The sequence below is a fragment of the Citrus clementina genome, unplaced genomic scaffold (assembly GCF_000493195.1).
Source record: "Citrus clementina cultivar Clemenules unplaced genomic scaffold, Citrus_clementina_v1.0 scaffold_3, whole genome shotgun sequence".
In the NCBI taxonomy this organism is placed as follows: Eukaryota; Viridiplantae; Streptophyta; class Magnoliopsida; order Sapindales; family Rutaceae; genus Citrus; species Citrus x clementina.
In genome coordinates, this window is record NW_006262339.1 from 26664263 (window position 1) to 26680745 (window position 16483).

The 16483-nt window shown below is 31.0% G+C and overlaps 1 protein-coding gene and 1 pseudogene across 1 annotated transcript; both read right to left on the reverse strand.

The window, feature by feature from the left end:
- Nucleotides 1–201: 201 nt before the first annotated feature.
- Nucleotides 202–1299, reverse strand: LOC18049504 (putative methyltransferase DDB_G0268948). Its single transcript, XM_006442021.1, has 2 exons — nucleotides 1147–1299; nucleotides 202–843 (listed from the first exon to the last, which is right to left on the reverse strand). Exons 1-2 carry the CDS (start codon nucleotides 1297–1299, stop codon nucleotides 202–204), a joined length of 795 nt encoding a protein of 264 aa, XP_006442084.1.
- Nucleotides 1300–4439: 3140 nt separating this feature from the next.
- The window catches only part of LOC18049505, an 18691-nt pseudogene continuing 6647 nt past the window's right edge, over nucleotides 4440–16483 (reverse strand).

The following is a 16483-nucleotide window of genomic DNA, read 5'->3' on the forward strand; positions in this document are numbered from 1 at the left end:
AATATATTATGTTACACTAGTTTTACAAAATTTTAATTTTTTTAATCCACAATGACTTTTAAATCACCTCACCTTAATTCTAAATAAGATCTAAATCAACTATATATTATTAATTTCTTGAAGTTGAGGTTTAGATTCAGTAGAAGAAGCAGCCTTGTTAAGGACTTAGGTTTTGTGGGCAAAAAATAAAAACAAGAGTTACTAATTTCCTACTTTTCCAATTCTCAAATAAATTGGAAACCGAGCAACCTTTTGACTTTGGCCATCTTCGTTCCAAGCAACTTTAAACTTATCCATCACATTATCTGTCAAAAGCTCAACACCCTTGTCCTTAGCCGTCTGATAACCTGAACATGACCGTATGAACGTGAAGTAATTATCTAAATCCATCACCTTCTCTAAAACAAACTGATCAAACGGCCCCGTGTTATCCACCCCGTCCACAGGCTCAAACGGAAAATCAATGCTCATGTACTTGTTGTCCACCAATTTACGTTGTGGTTCCCAAAATGGCTCACAATCAACGGTGTCAAATGGTTTGAAAACTGCTCCTACGGATTCATTGATTTCGGGCATGGTGTAGGTCCATGCGGCTATTACTCCATTAGGTTTTTTGAGTACCCATTTTACTTGTTTGTAAAATTGAGGCAAGTCAAACCAATGTAGTGCTGCAGCGATTGTCACTAGATCTACACTCGATTGTGTTGCCACATTTTGTTCAAGCTCAGTTATGGACATAGTTGGAGGAGTAAGTTGATACCGAATGTTGGGGAGCTTTATTGCGAATTCTAACTGTTTTGGGCTTGTGTCTGTAGCAATGACATTCTTGTAGATTTTTGCAAGCTGAAGACGTACAATTGAGAAATTATAAAATATAGGAAGCCATAGAAAAAGTATGAAAATTTTAGTGGGCCCAATGGCACTAAAGTGAGAGGTCTCCATTCCCACTAACTAGGTCAACTAAAATGGTAGTTTTTGATCGATCGGGTGAAGCTTAAAAACGTTTTACCTTACATGCATTGTTATTTATTTATGATCAAAATTTATTTCTTTATTATTTTCATTATTATTATTATTTCTTCATTTAATAACTCAAATCACTAAGAATTTTAGTTTTAATGATGCGGTAGAATATCATATACATACTGGTTTGGCAGCCTGGCCGCTTCCTGTGCCTACATCCCATACAAGGTCGTGATCGGGTGTTTTAGAGGCCATGAATTGAAACAATTCTGCTGGATAACTTGGCCTAACTTCGGCATATTGCTTTGCCTGCTTAATAAATAATTGATCTGCCATCTTTATGCAAACAAGGTTAAGTATTCAGAAATTTTTCGGTGTAATGAAGATTATGAAATCAGAGGATATGCCTATATGTGCTTCAAGAATGGTGAAAAATAAACCTGCTTTAATCACATTTAAAAAAAAAAAAAAAAAAACAACAACGGCGGATCCTTTTGCTATAGCTCTTGGTTTCTTGGTGCAAAGTGGGTGCCTACGATACAAACGGAACATGCATGAGGGCCTAAAGAAGATGCAATAAACTAGCTGTAAATGGACGGAAACAACGTGTGCGCTGTATTATGTGGTAAAATTTATGGGTGAAAATTTTATGTGCCTTTATTTTAGGTACAATCAGCTAATAGAATTATGACGTGTATTTATTTTTTTTTTAATTTTATATAGATGTCATTTTGTTGGTTGGTACTTGGTCGTATACTTGTACGCATATATATACATGTGTGTGTGTTTTGAAATGTTCCAGTTCAGAATCTAGGGATGGCAAAAATCCCCACGGGGACGGGTACCCTCGGGGATTTTCCCCATTCGGGGAGGGTATGGGGATAATTTTATACCCAATTTTTTATTCGGGGAGGGGACGGGGAAAATTTTTTACCCAATTTTTTATTCGGGGAGGGGACGGGGATGAGGTGGAATCCCCATCCCCTACCCATTTCCCCATTTTTATTTTTAATTTTATTTTTATTTTTAAAATTACTAATAAATAAATAACAAAATTATAAATATTGTTAAAAATAATAAATATCAAAATATTTATATTATTAAATGCTAATAGGTATCCTACATTAGCTCGAATTGCTAGAGATATTTTGGCAATTCCAATTACAACAGTTGCTTCTGAATCAGCTTTTAGCACCGGTGGTAGAGTTGTGAGCCCACACCGTAACAAACTTCATCCAAGCACATTGGAGGCCTTAATGTGCTGTCAAAGTTGGTTACGAGCTTACAATAACAATATGAGTTTATTTTACATTGTGATTATATTATACAGTTATTAATATTTGCACTTATAAGTTACTTTACTTATATTATTTTCATTGTTTTATAATTATTTTAATAATTTATATTTTGAATGTGACTTTGTAATGGATCAATATTAATGTAAGATATATTTTGAACTTTATTTTTATCTGAATTTTTTATTTTAATATGATTAATTTAAAATCGAAAATAAAAATAATGTATTAGACTATTAGTTATTCGGGGACCGGGGACCCTCGGGGATCCCCTGTTATTATTCGGGGAGGGGATGGGGATTCTCTCAAGTAATTCTGACGGGGACGGGGAGAGGACGGGGACATATGCAAAATATCGGGGATGGGTATGGGGAGATTGGTCCCCTCCCCTCCCCTCCCCATTGCCATCCCTATCAGAATCCTACATTTGTTAAAATCTGAGAAAGCTATTAAATTGTGGAGTTTAATAGTATAATGTATGTGAAAACTATTAAGCCTTGCGAACTTTAATGAAGTACTAGATTCTGGACCATATTGAGACTTTATACACACACACACACACGCACATACACACACACACACACACATTCGAGTACAAGATCCTGAATTTGTTAAAGTCTAAGAAAACTATTAAATCGTAGGGTATAATAGTGTAATATCTGTGAGAGTTATTAAATCGTGTGGTTTAATAATATTATTGGCATAATGTTATTAAACCCCGCAACTTAATAAATAGTTTTTTCGAACTTTAATAAAGTACAGGATCCTGGAATAGAATTTGTCGAGATACCTTATTTTCTTAATTTCGAATAATTTAGATTTACAAGTGATCAGAAGGTACTTAGAAAAGGAAGAGAGCCATGCTATTGTAAATAAGTCATTGGATAATATTATTTGGATGAATAACTATCATTGTAGTCCATAAAAAAGAGTTTCAGAAATTGATCGAGTAGTTTTCAAATAATTTTATTTGATTGGCCATTTGAATTTGACTTAGGAAGATGAAGATTAAAAAATTAAGTTAATTTTTACCTACCTCTCCATTTTTTTAAAGGGTAAGGCTATTGGAACCCACAATAGTACTCTTGACACTCATATTTCTATAATTTTTTTTATTACTTTAATAGCCTTAAGTGAAATTACTCAAAAGTTAAAAGGACAATAGATTAAAATAATATATACACCCAACATATTATGATTCATAAATCTACCTATTTTCTTTTCATAAATTTTTATTCAAAGTAAGAGAGAAAGTTTCATAGTATTAAACTTGCTAATTAATTATGTATTCAAGTATAATATTTGCGTTTGTGGTAACTAGTTACTGATAATCAATGCCCCTAATTGTGCATTTGGTGTAAAGACACGGATGCAAGAGGAAAGGCTACGCAAATACAGTCCTTTGATTTTTCCATGTTTTAAAGTTACAAAATTTATACATGGGTTGATAAAGAATGAATTTTCTCTTTTTCAGTATTTACATCACATCACTGTGATTTCATGTTCAAATCTTACTATTGTACAGCTCGATATGAATTTTCTTTTTCTTTTTTCTCTTTAATCAAATGATGGCAAGCAACTCAAAGTTTTGTTGAATTTTTAGATGATTTGAAATAGTTTTATGGCCATTTTTACTTCTAACTTTTCGCAAACATCAATTTATCTTAAAGACACGGATGCAAGAGGAAAGGCTACGCAAATACAGTCCTTTGATTTTTCCATGTTTTAAAGTTACAAAATTTATACATGGGTTGATAAAGAATGAATTTTCTCTTTTTCAGTATTTACATCACATCACTGTGATTTCATGTTCAAATCTTACTATTGTACAGCTCGATATGAATTTTCTTTTTCTTTTTTCTCTTTAATCAAATGATGGCAAGCAACTCAAAGTTTTGTTGAATTTTTAGATGATTTGAAATAGTTTTATGGCCATTTTTACTTCTAACTTTTCGCAAACATCAATTTATCTTAATGGAAGAGGAAAAATAATTCTTCATGCATGGATTTGAAAAGAAAGAAGAAATATGAATAAAGGAGTAAATTAGAATTATATTTAAAATTTAATGGGTCTTAAAAGTAAAAATATGATTTTTAAAATTTCACGATGGGGGTATTGAGAAATCGAATGGAGAGAGTATTTTTGTGTGTTGAAATAACCCCACCCTTTTTTAAAACTCGTTAATAGAACAAATATCTGTCAAACAAAATGACCAAATTGTTTGACTTTTTTCTTCTTTAACAACATTAATAGTTTCTCTCTCTAATGCGTTTGTGATCTCAAGTAGATAGGACAAGCAAATGAATTTGGGATTATAATGATAAGGAAAATGCTTAACATCTCGAAGGTTGAGGCACGCTGCCGTTTCGCCTTTCTCACACACACACACACACACACACACACCCCTTTTGGCTCTGCCTATCTTCATTCCAAGCAAGTTTAAAGTTTCCCATCACATTTTCATTCAAAAGCTCAACATCCTTATCCTTAGCCGTCTGATATGCAGACCATGACCTTATGTACGTAAAGTAACTCTCCAAATCCATCGTTTCCTCTATAGCAAACTGATCAAACGGCCCCGTACTATCCGCTCCATCCACAGGCTCAAATGGAAAATCAATGGTCATATACTTGCTGTCCACCAACTTACGTTGTTTGTGGCTCCCAAAACGGGTCAGAATCAAACGGTGAAAAACTGTTCGAAAACTACATCAACGGATACGTTCACTTCTGGGACTATCTAGCACCATGTAGCTATTACACGATGGGTTTTTTGAGTACCCATCTAACTTGATTGTAAAACTGTGGCAAGTCGAACCAGTGCATGGCTTGAGCAGTCGTCACCAGATCTACGGTTGATTGTGCTGCCACGTTTTGTTCAAGCTCAGCTGTAGACATGGCCGGTGGAGTGACCTGATATCGAATATTTGGTAGCTTTGTTGCGAATTCTATTTGTTTGGGGCTTGTTTCCATGCCAATAACATTTTTGAAGATCCCGGCTAACGGAAATTTACATGCATAGGACTTTTCGTTACCAATGTCATAGCGCTTAATAGCAGTATTTGAACACAGTAATTTTCTCTACAGTTTTTTTTTTTCCTCTGTACACCTTTTTTTTAATTAAAATTTTTATTATTTTAATAAATTTAAAAAAACTTAATTAAACCTTTCTTCTTTATTTCTTCTCAATTTCATAAAATTCTCATCAATTCATTTAGACGTACTCTTTTAGCTATAAATAATTAGTATCATTAACTAAGAGGGAAAAAATCTACTATCTAAGGATGAACATCAACACGGGTGGACTAGGATTTTATGTTACCCCGAGCTAAACTAAACATTTTGAAGTGAGCATAAACATTCATAAGTAGAAAGAAGAATATCAAATAAAGAGGATATGAAAAATTTTATGAATACATACTCTAAACAAAAATAATTATAGAAAATTTATAGAAAACAAACAACGATTAAAATATAAAAACACTATTTTCGATTATGGAATCTAACATTGCAATCTATAATAACATATAATTATATAAGAATTAATAAATCAATTAAGAATTTCAAGCTAAAATAAATCAATGCATGTAATTACAATCTATTAAAATTTGTAAGTAGAACTTGTATATTTGAAAAGTGCTTAATTACCAGGTTAAATAAATTAAACAATTAAAGTTTATTCATATTTTTAAATTACAAAAAATTATTAGCCAAAAGTTTTAATAATAAACTAAACTCAACCCACCAAAAAGGTATTTACGTGTCATTATTTATGTGTTGGCATTCTTATTCTCTTTTAAAAAACCAGATGCTAATGATTTTTCTATCAAAAACTCCTCAAAATACTCAAATTTTATTTTCTAACTTGTCCTCTTAAATAATGTAGCTAATAAATAAAGTCTCGAAATTCACATAAAAAGTTTATGAAAATGTTGGTAATTGTTATTATGTGTTTTTTAATACTTTTAATACGAGTGATAATTTTATTTACATCGACATACTTTTCTTTCAGTTGAAATTTTTGAAAATAAATTAAATCAGTAATAACATTTTAGACCACTAATGTTTTCTATCTATTCAATAAATATATGATTTAATAATTTTATAAATAAGTCACTAATTTTAATTAAATTTTTTTATTGAATTGGGGATAAATTTGAAAATAAAATGAAAACTCTATTTTTATATAAAATTAATAAAAAATATGGGATATAAATGATTTTTTCTAGACTAAAAGTGTGCCACTAAACATCAACAAACTTTTATTAGTCATAAAAGTTTATGAATATAAAAAAAATTGTTATATATAGAAAGGATGAAATATAGATTATGATATAATAAAAAAGATTAAAAATTAACTTAAAAGAGAGTAAATTTGAGTGTTTAGTTTATAAAATATAAGAGTAGAGGACAATATATAATTATTTAGTGTTTACTTTATAAAATATAAGAGTAGAGGACAATATATAATTATAAGTTAGAAAGATAAAATAATTATTATAAGATAATTATAAGATTTTTTAATACTAAATTTAATTTTTAAAATAAGTGTAAAGAGAAATTTGATGGGTTTAAATATTGGGAGACGCGTCATGGGTGATGAAAGTAATGAAGCAACGAGACATCTCAATGTGCTGTTTTCCCAACGTCCACTTCAAGCTTAAAATAATGAAGTGATTCTTTGGTAATAAAAAAAAAAAAAAATGACGTGACTCTTTGCATTGGATTTTGGGGCCCGAATACTAATATTGGCCTGGAGGCCTGGAGGCCTTGTGAGACTGTAGAATTTGGTCCATGTTTTGCGGTTATCAAATATCAATAGAACTTTTTTTTTTTTTTAAGAGAATAGAACTTTGTTTAAAAAGAAGGTTTTGCAACGGCACTTTGATAATATCGTAATTTTTAAATTAGTTAAATATTTATTTATATTTTTATAATAAATATAAATAACTGAAATATATATAATATTGAATAAAATTTATTAGTATATTTATAAGCATGGTTATATAATTTTTTTAATTTTTATAGAAAATAATTGATTACTAAAAAAATATTTATATTTGTTTAACAGTATTTTTTTTTTATTTTAATATAAATGGTAATCATATTGCACATAAATTTAATAATTTTTATTTTCTACTGAGTGTATGTGTGTGTGTGTGTGTGTTGATATATATGTAGTTTAAAAATAATTCTCAAAATTATATTTGAAAAATATATTTCTTCCTTACTTTTTAAAATTTTACTGCATAATTAAGTGATTTTGCCAAATTTTTTTAAAAAATTATTAAATATTAAAATTAATTTTTAATTTTTTAAAATTACCTTTAAACCTTCCAAAAATAGCTCCAAAGTCCAAACGAGCCTTTAATAGGATAATTTTTATACATGGGACAAATTGGGGCTAAACTGAAAAAGCTTAATCTATTTGTTGTTTTAATGAAAAACTAGCCAAATAGTTATAAGTTATTGCTCTTCGTTTGTTGGAAATATTATAGTATTTTCCGTTATCACTGGTGGAGCTGTGAAATTCTTCGATAAAAATAAAATACAAATTTGACTAGGCTATAATATAAAATCTATAAAATTGAAGATGCCAACAGCAGGGGTTATAATAGATAGACTATAAAGATTGATAGTCTATTACAAAATTTAGTAAAAATTTAATGGACAAAACGTAAAATTGTGATTAAAAAAATTAACTTCTATATTCATCATATTATTTGACGAATTTTCAACAGGAACAGCATACAACAAGGTTATTCTTCTCTATGGATTAGGTGTTGATTTTCGTATTTTTACTGTTTATTGCTCATTGAATCCTTTTCCTTTTTCTTTGCTTACTCCCAGGGTTCACCTTTCCTTAGCATATGAAATTGATACATTTTATTTTTTTCTGGTTTTATTTTTTTTAATTACTTAATTGTGACACTAGTTTAGAAAATTCATGTGATCTTGCCCACACTCCTAGACTATAGGCATGAGTTTTTCATACCTGAATAAACAACATATGAATTTTATTAGTGTGAATTACGCGGGGGGTTTAGCATCTTGAAATTTACCTACACTCAAATTAAGCGTACTGGTGAAATTACATCCCAGAGTACTTTTTTGCCCCTTTAACATAAGCTTAATTAGTTGGCAGTGAATATATTTAATGCCATGTTACCTAAGTTCAAGTAAAGGGAGCCATTCTAGTGGTTAGAACTCAACTTTATAATTGTAAGGTCATAGATTCGAGTCTCTATATATATATTATTTAGGTTTAATTTCATTACTCAATTTGAGTGAAGACAATTTTAACCAATAGTTAGGGGTGGGCACGATTCGGTTCGGTTCGAAATTAAGTAGAACCGATTTAAATCGGTTATTTTATAAAAAGAACCGAATAAGAACCAAATAAGAACCGAACTCAAACAGATCTTTTCGGATCGGTTAGATTTTTTTGATTCTGGGCCTATTAAGCCTATTTTAAATTTTTAAATTTTTAACCCATTGGGCCTCATGAATGTAATAATTTTTTTCAACAATTAATTTATCTTAATTTTATTACAAATATTAACAATAAATACAAAGTATTCAAAACACATTTTATCACTAATATCTTACTAACTATTAATAAGATACTCCCAAAATATGAAATATTAAAATTTCAAAATACATAACCAAACTCCAATACTCCATCTATATAAACATAATCATAATGTTATAAAGAGAAATAACACATGTTGGATTTGAATAAAATAAAAAAATAATTCGGTTTTTCGGTTCAGCTAAGTGAACCGAACACTGAACTGACATTTCGATTTTTTTTACAAACGGTATATTCGGTTTTTTAAAAAAATAAAAACCGAACCGAATTAGAAAAAACCGTCGGTTCGGTTCGATTTTTTTAACACTACGATTTTTTTATCCACCCCTACCAATAGTCTCATAAAAAAAAAAAAAAAGTAAAGGGTATTGCTATGTTACAAAAACCGTGTCATACGGGAACTTTGATATGACAAGGGAAGGTTGGTGAGCTTGGCACGTGTAGCATTAAAAATAAGAAAAAAAAAATAGATTTGTGTCCGGTAAGGAAGAATGGTAATTAACTTTGAAATGTGGGCCAATTTAGACAGCCCATTTGAGAAGATGGAGTTGATGGAATACCAAAATATCCCCTTCCGTTATCTAATGATATCCCAACTATTTATAAGCAGATGCAACCCAATTATTTTTTTCGGCAATGGACTAGATTCCCTTTATTTTAGTATAATTTATGAATTACTGATAATCAGGAGAAATATATTAATAAACACATTTGGTTAGATTGAAAAATTGTAGCCAAAAACAGAAAACACTCGTATACCGCATAACATTTATCTCTTGGTAACATTTGAAATAAAATTCTGATTTTAAATTAAATGATATATAAATAATGTCAAGGACAAAGTGAATTATTATGAGTTATGATAATTGTATGTAGAGCTGGCAAAATTTGACATGACTTGATTATCCGACATGAAGATGACACGAATAAATGGGTATGAGTTGTCAAATTTGATACGATTATTTTCAATTTTCGAACAATTGGACCGGCTCGAGCCATGTCACCTGGAAAATGAGCATTTACTGTACACTTGAGTATGCTGCTTTTGGTAAGAAGAGGTCTAGAGGCACAAGGAATCATAAGTAGGGTGGGACTTAGGGTTTTCGATTCAATTTTTTCAGTTTTCAATTCAATTTGCAATCCGTTTGAATTTAAGAAGTCAACCCAAATAGGTTGAAAAATTATTTCAGTTCGTTACGGTTTGGTTTCAAATTTGGTTCGGTTTAGTTCAAATTCATAATTCGGTTCAGTTTCGGGTTGTGAATTTTGCTTTGCAAACAGTTTGGATTAATAATTTAGTATGGGTACTAATTCGGGTTGGGTTAATAATTCCGCTCAGACCAAGAATAGCCAAAGATAAACAAATTAAATAGCAGAATGATGAAATATTTAGGTTACCAAAACACCAAGTTCAAAATATTCCAATACAAATTACAATAATAAAAGAAAACAACAATAAAGACATTACAACAATTACTTTTCGTAGTTGCATTGTTTGATGATGATAATTGATAAAGCAAGCAGTTGGGCCACTATACATAAGTTTCATAATTAATTAAAATAATAAATAAGAAGAAATTAGCTTTCTCCATGCATTAACTGATCAACATATTCTGTCCTATCTTTCTTATCATTTACAAGAAAAAATTAAACATGATGTCATATATTTCAGCTACAGCCGCAATATAGTATTAGTACATAACAAATAAATTGTTATAGATTGTAGTTGCAGCCACTATATAGTACACAACAAATGTACCCAAATCAAAAAATTTTAAACAAAAAAGGCAAGAAAATGTAGAAGCAAACAAACTTTGTAGTTGACTTACCATGTGCGAAGAGTCGATGGCGAGTTCAGGTCGTTGGCGAATTTGTGAGAGGAAAGATAAGGTGCTATTTTGGTGAGGGCAAGCTAAAAACAAGCTGTGGTTGTGGCTCGTGGGTTGATTTCAAAGAGAATACTGGAGAGTGAGGCTGTGCTGATAATGCTGATGTGTAGCAGCAACGTGGACTAGTGGAGGAACTGCTAGGATCAGGTTAGGCTGTGGCTGAGTTAGAGTTGGTTTTGTGCTTGTCAAATTGTGAATTGGGGATTGGGTTTGTGAATTGAAATTGGGTACGTGTGATGTCTTGAGTGCAATTGGAATTGGGTTTGCCTTTTTTTCTTAAAGAGTTAAAACCAAATCGAATTTCAAGATCGATCGAACTTGAAGATGTAACCCGTTCAGATTTTATGGTTGACCCGAACCAAATCAAAAATCGAATAAACTTTGACCCAAATAGAACACCCACTCCTAATAAGTAGGGATTAGTTAGTGGAGATGAGAGATTTAAAGTATCTTTATTGTACTGCACCCACTTCATATATGTATGACATGTGTGCATGAATTAAATATAATTACTAATTATAAGATGATTCAAATTAGCGCACATAGATTATACATATATTAAGTGAATTAATACAACTTATAGTTTTGGAGGAAGCTGATGGTGTTGGTGACCGAACACACCATAAATTCTCTCACTCATCTTTTTGGATACGCATTCACGATTTACTATTGTCTTGTACGAGCGGAGATGTAGGGCTTTTCCTTGATAGCATGATTGGTAAAGTAGATACTGATAAAACAGGCCTAAGCTTTGAGAAATTTATGAGAATTCAAGTCAAGATAGAAGGCTGCGACTTAAAGATGGTGCACCTGTATTTGTTTTTTGCATTGTTTATGAAAGATTTCCTAATTTCTGTTTTCATTGTGGTAAAATTAGGTATGTGTAAAGAGAGAGTTCAAAGCTTAATTTCGATGTTATAGTTTGTACCACTCAAAGTGCAAGATATATGGCTTATGGATGTCGAAACCAACTTTTGCAGAAACGAAAAAACCTACCACGAGCATAGCCAATGAACAAGAGAATGTCGCCGCTCTATTTTCGTGATGAATGAAAATCTTTAGGTTGCACCATTGAGGCAAAATAATAATTTAAGATGGAGGAAGATACAACTAATTAATGCATATATAAATGTATAATTAAATTTAATATAACTACTGTTTCTATAATTATTTTAAAATAAATACACAAATATTACAATATTATTTACTTCTTGTAATCTACACAGTACCTTAAATCATCCACATTATGCTTGAGACGTCTCAGGTGATGACGGAGGACAACATGATAATCTCGTTAAATGAGGTACAGAGAACTTTTAACACTGATTTTGCTCCAGTACTAATGAAGAGAGTGTAGGGCTCGATAGAGTGAATTATGAGTTATTTATTTAAGATTTTGGGACCAAGTCTAAGGAGAATCCAGCATTGCATTAGAGCCAATTTTCTCCAAAACCAAGCCCAAGCAAAATCACTAGGTGGAAGAGAAAGGCTGGATGAATTGGGCTTAATTATCAAATTGTCCCTGGGAATGATTTGCGCCCCAAGAGACATTCTAATAAGTAATAAGATTTGTAAAGAATTGTCCGTCCCCAAAGAATACAAGATTTCAAATAGCAATGCTACCTTCTCAGAAAACAAAGGAAAACTTTGTAATGTTTCCTTTTTCTTGCTCCAATTGTCTTTGGTTGAATACTCTCCCGTAGTCAATCCTGATAAATTTTCAACGGTGGTTGCTGGTATCCAGCCCTGTTTGGCCAAATGAGGATTTTAAATTGGCACGTTCAGTGCTTGGGAACACCTGAACATTCAATGCATTAGCCAAAGTTCTCCAAATTCATAAGCTGGATATCTTATTTTTATGAGAGGCTAAACTTTTGACTGTACAGATGGAGATTATAAGGGTTAAATTATGTTATGATAACTATTTTGTTGTAAACCGACAAGGTCTGAAGGGTGCGGTTGGCTATTGGGGTGGACCCTTCTTCTGTTTAAGTATACCCCATGTCCCTTGTGAAATAGACAATAAAAAGAATTTCGTCACGTTTAAATACAATTGAATTTCTTATAGTATAGTGGTAAGGGTTCTCTTTTATTGCTTTAAAGGCGCAGGGTTTCCTGGATATTGAAGAAAAAAGAGGGGGCATTGTTGTAGCTACGAAGTCAATGGTTGATTTCAAACAAACTATTGAGGATTGTGGATTATTTAATGCTAGATGGTCAGCTACTCTGTTTACGTAGTCTAATTAATAAGAGATTTGGCACAAATTTGATACAAAAGTGATTAGATAGGTCCTTTTACAACTACCGGTAGAGATATTTGTTCAAAGATTTCTTTTTTGATCATATGGAAATTGTGGTCTCGGATCATAAGCCTACCATGATGGCAATTGCCAAAAGAGTCGAAGTAGTCAGTTTAAGCACCATAAATCTTCTCAATTCTATTTGAAGTTACATGGATCACTTATGATGACTGAACGGATATAATCCAAAATATTTGGTCAGTCAATGCGACTAGTATAACCACATATCTCACCAGAATATTTTGTTAGCCAATGCAACGAGTATAACCACATATCTCACTAAGGATTTTATCTTTCATATCTCAGACTAATTTTAAGGTCCTTTTTAGGACTGAGATTGGGTATCTGTAACTTAAAAAAATACAATATTAAACTGTTTGGTTAATTGGTGTGTGTGCTCAATATATTATATAGTGGTGTCAATGTGCAAGTATACACAACAAGTAATATAATAATGAATATCAAGATCGTCTCCATAAAGATTGATATTATAAAACTTGTTACAATAATCGTAATAGTGCAATTTTAGTAAACTAAATAAAACAAAATAAATGATGAGATTAATGATATAATGAAATTAAAAATGCAATAAACAAAATGTAGTAAGGAAAAACTAGAGTCAAACAAAAAGATATACTTCAATGATAAAAGGGTAGTTGAGTTTTAAACTCACTTAATGGTTATTAACTATCTTACACTTGAGATGTAGTTGGTACAACATTTACTACAACACTAGACAGAATCTCTATTGCATCCTCAGTTTGTCGCATGGTGGATATCTTATGTTTATATGCAATCTAACAATGACCAATGACACAACTTAAAAGTAATTTTTAACTCCCAAGTATAAGAGTGTCTTGTTGTATTATAACTCGGTGAGTCCGAGGTCGGTCCACAGAGAAAAGATTTAATTTGTTTATTTTATTTTAACTAAAAATTGAAATTAAAACTTAAATATAAACAACTTAATTTAAATGAAACTATGAAATTGAACTAGTTAGGGTTATAAATCCACTCTTAAAAGTAAATAAAACTTAATAAATTCTTTTTGCCCTTTTTTTTTAGATTTATTGCCCAAAAGATTAATTATATAAATTATTATTATTTTCCCCTTAATTTTATGATGGATTAAGTATTTATTGTGCCAAAATTTAATTTGTCTACAATAAGTCATCGTTTGACTCGTCCAATTTGGCCAAAGAACGGTTGAGATTTGGCGGGTTAATGGGTGGATCGGGTCGACCCAAATACAAAGATTCGGATCCTACAACTTGCTTCACCAACCATTGCCACGTGGCACAATCATGGCCATTGAATCATGAACGGTTGAGATTTAGTCAAAATTGCCAGCTATCCCATGCACTCATATCTATTGTAAGCTCATTTCATCATCCAATTAGTGCTCGGTCAACAGAAAAAGTCAACTTTTTTTACACAAGCCCAATTTTAAGTGGATCTTGATTGATCTTAAGATTTTTGGACATCCAGAATCCAAATTTGACCTCCGTTTATCTGTTTGGAGCCTCGAATTACGTGAAATTAATATTTTTCCTAATAAACACATAAAAATACACAAAATTAAATATATTTAAAACATAATTAATAATTCCTAATATATTACATAAACACAAATATAAATTATAATATAAGCATAAAATAACATATTATCGCTTGATAATTAAACAATTTTTAATACTAATCACACCCCCTAACCAGCTTATTGCTAGCCCTCTAGCAATTAAAGCGTTATATTAAATTAAGATTTATAAAATTTACATGCAAGTTAATAGTTATTCATCTATCCTCTAAATTACCAAATAAATGAACTCTCCAAAATTTCTTTACCACATTGATGTTAACTCATTATCCAGAATATTATTAAACCTTCTTTTGTGTTCAAGTAATTAACACAATACTTATGGGGCTTCATTAAAAGAAAAACAACATTTTCGTTACAAAATTCATTAGAAATTATATCTTTAGGCAAGAGATTATTCACACATATTTTTAAAATATTACATTTCTAACTTGTGTAGCGAGCTTTAGGTCAGTGACTCCCAGACCAGTTGGCCTTAGGGCATTAGGTGTTGAAGCACCCCTATGGACTTAATTACTTGGGTTTCTAATAAACAAACAATATATCTATTACCCATGTAGCGAGCTTTAGGCCAGTGACTCCCAGACCAGTTGACCTTAGGGCACTAGGTGTTGAAACACCCCTACGGACTTAATTACTCGGGTTTCTAGATATAGCAAAATTAAAAACATTTTTTTTTCTTTCTTCTTTGTTTTTGTTTTTGTTTTTGTTTTTTGTTTATTTTTTTTTGCAATATACACTTTCTACTACCTTAGATACTATTCCTAATAAATCAAAAGAACTAAATGCTGTAAAATTTTAACTTACAACCCACTAGTAATGTCATAATGTGTGTGTGAAGAATGATTTAATAATACCTGTTAAATGAGTAAACAATTAAATAACTTAATAACCAAGTGGAGAGTTCACAAATTCGAGTAATTCAAAGAAAAGGGAACAAAAACAATTTACTATGAATTTCAAAATCAAAATATAATACAGCAAGACTATTAGGATGCATTTCAAAAGTCGTGACTCTTTACACACCCATCCTAGACAAAAACAATTTTTTTTTGTTTTTTTTAAACAAAGAAAAGAAAAGAGAAAAGAGAAAAACAACACACATTTAAAAACATACGTCAATTATCCCCACCCCACAACCTAATCTAAACATTATCTTAACATTTTATAATTTTACAAATATGCAAATAATAATAATAATAATAAAAGAAGAAGAGGAGGAGATCTCACATGAACTTCATGCAGAAGCTTGAAAGCGGATAACAAAGATGAAGAAAAAGTTAATTTTTTTTTTAAACAACACTCTTAAGATTAAGAAGATGCGTTTCTAAAGGTACTACATTCTCTATATCTTGCTATCTTTGACTTAAATTTGTCCTAAGTTAGTCAACCCTAATTTAAGAAGATGCGTTTCTAGAGGTACTGCACTCTCCATATCCAGCCATCTTCGACTCAAATTTAATCCAAAGTTAGTTTTTACAGAATTTTTTTTTGTAAACGCGTCACCAGGACTAAGACATTCCACAATTATAAACTATTCCCTGCCCCCAACCTGAAAAAGACATTTTCCTCAATGTTTTAAAAGGAGAGAGAAAGAGTTTAGAAGACAGTACATAAACATTGCAACAGAAAATATTTACAGACGGAGAGTTAAATCTAATTCGCACTTCTTATTACTACTACTGTTATCGCTACCATCATCAGTCGACCAATTCAGTGCAAAAGTCTTTGGATCTGGCTCTGGTGTATAAGCTTGTAAAAGATCAAGTAACTCATTAGCAGTAGAAGAAGAGATATAGAGTTTTTTTTTTTACAGAATATGGGAACAAAATGATTCTTTATTGCA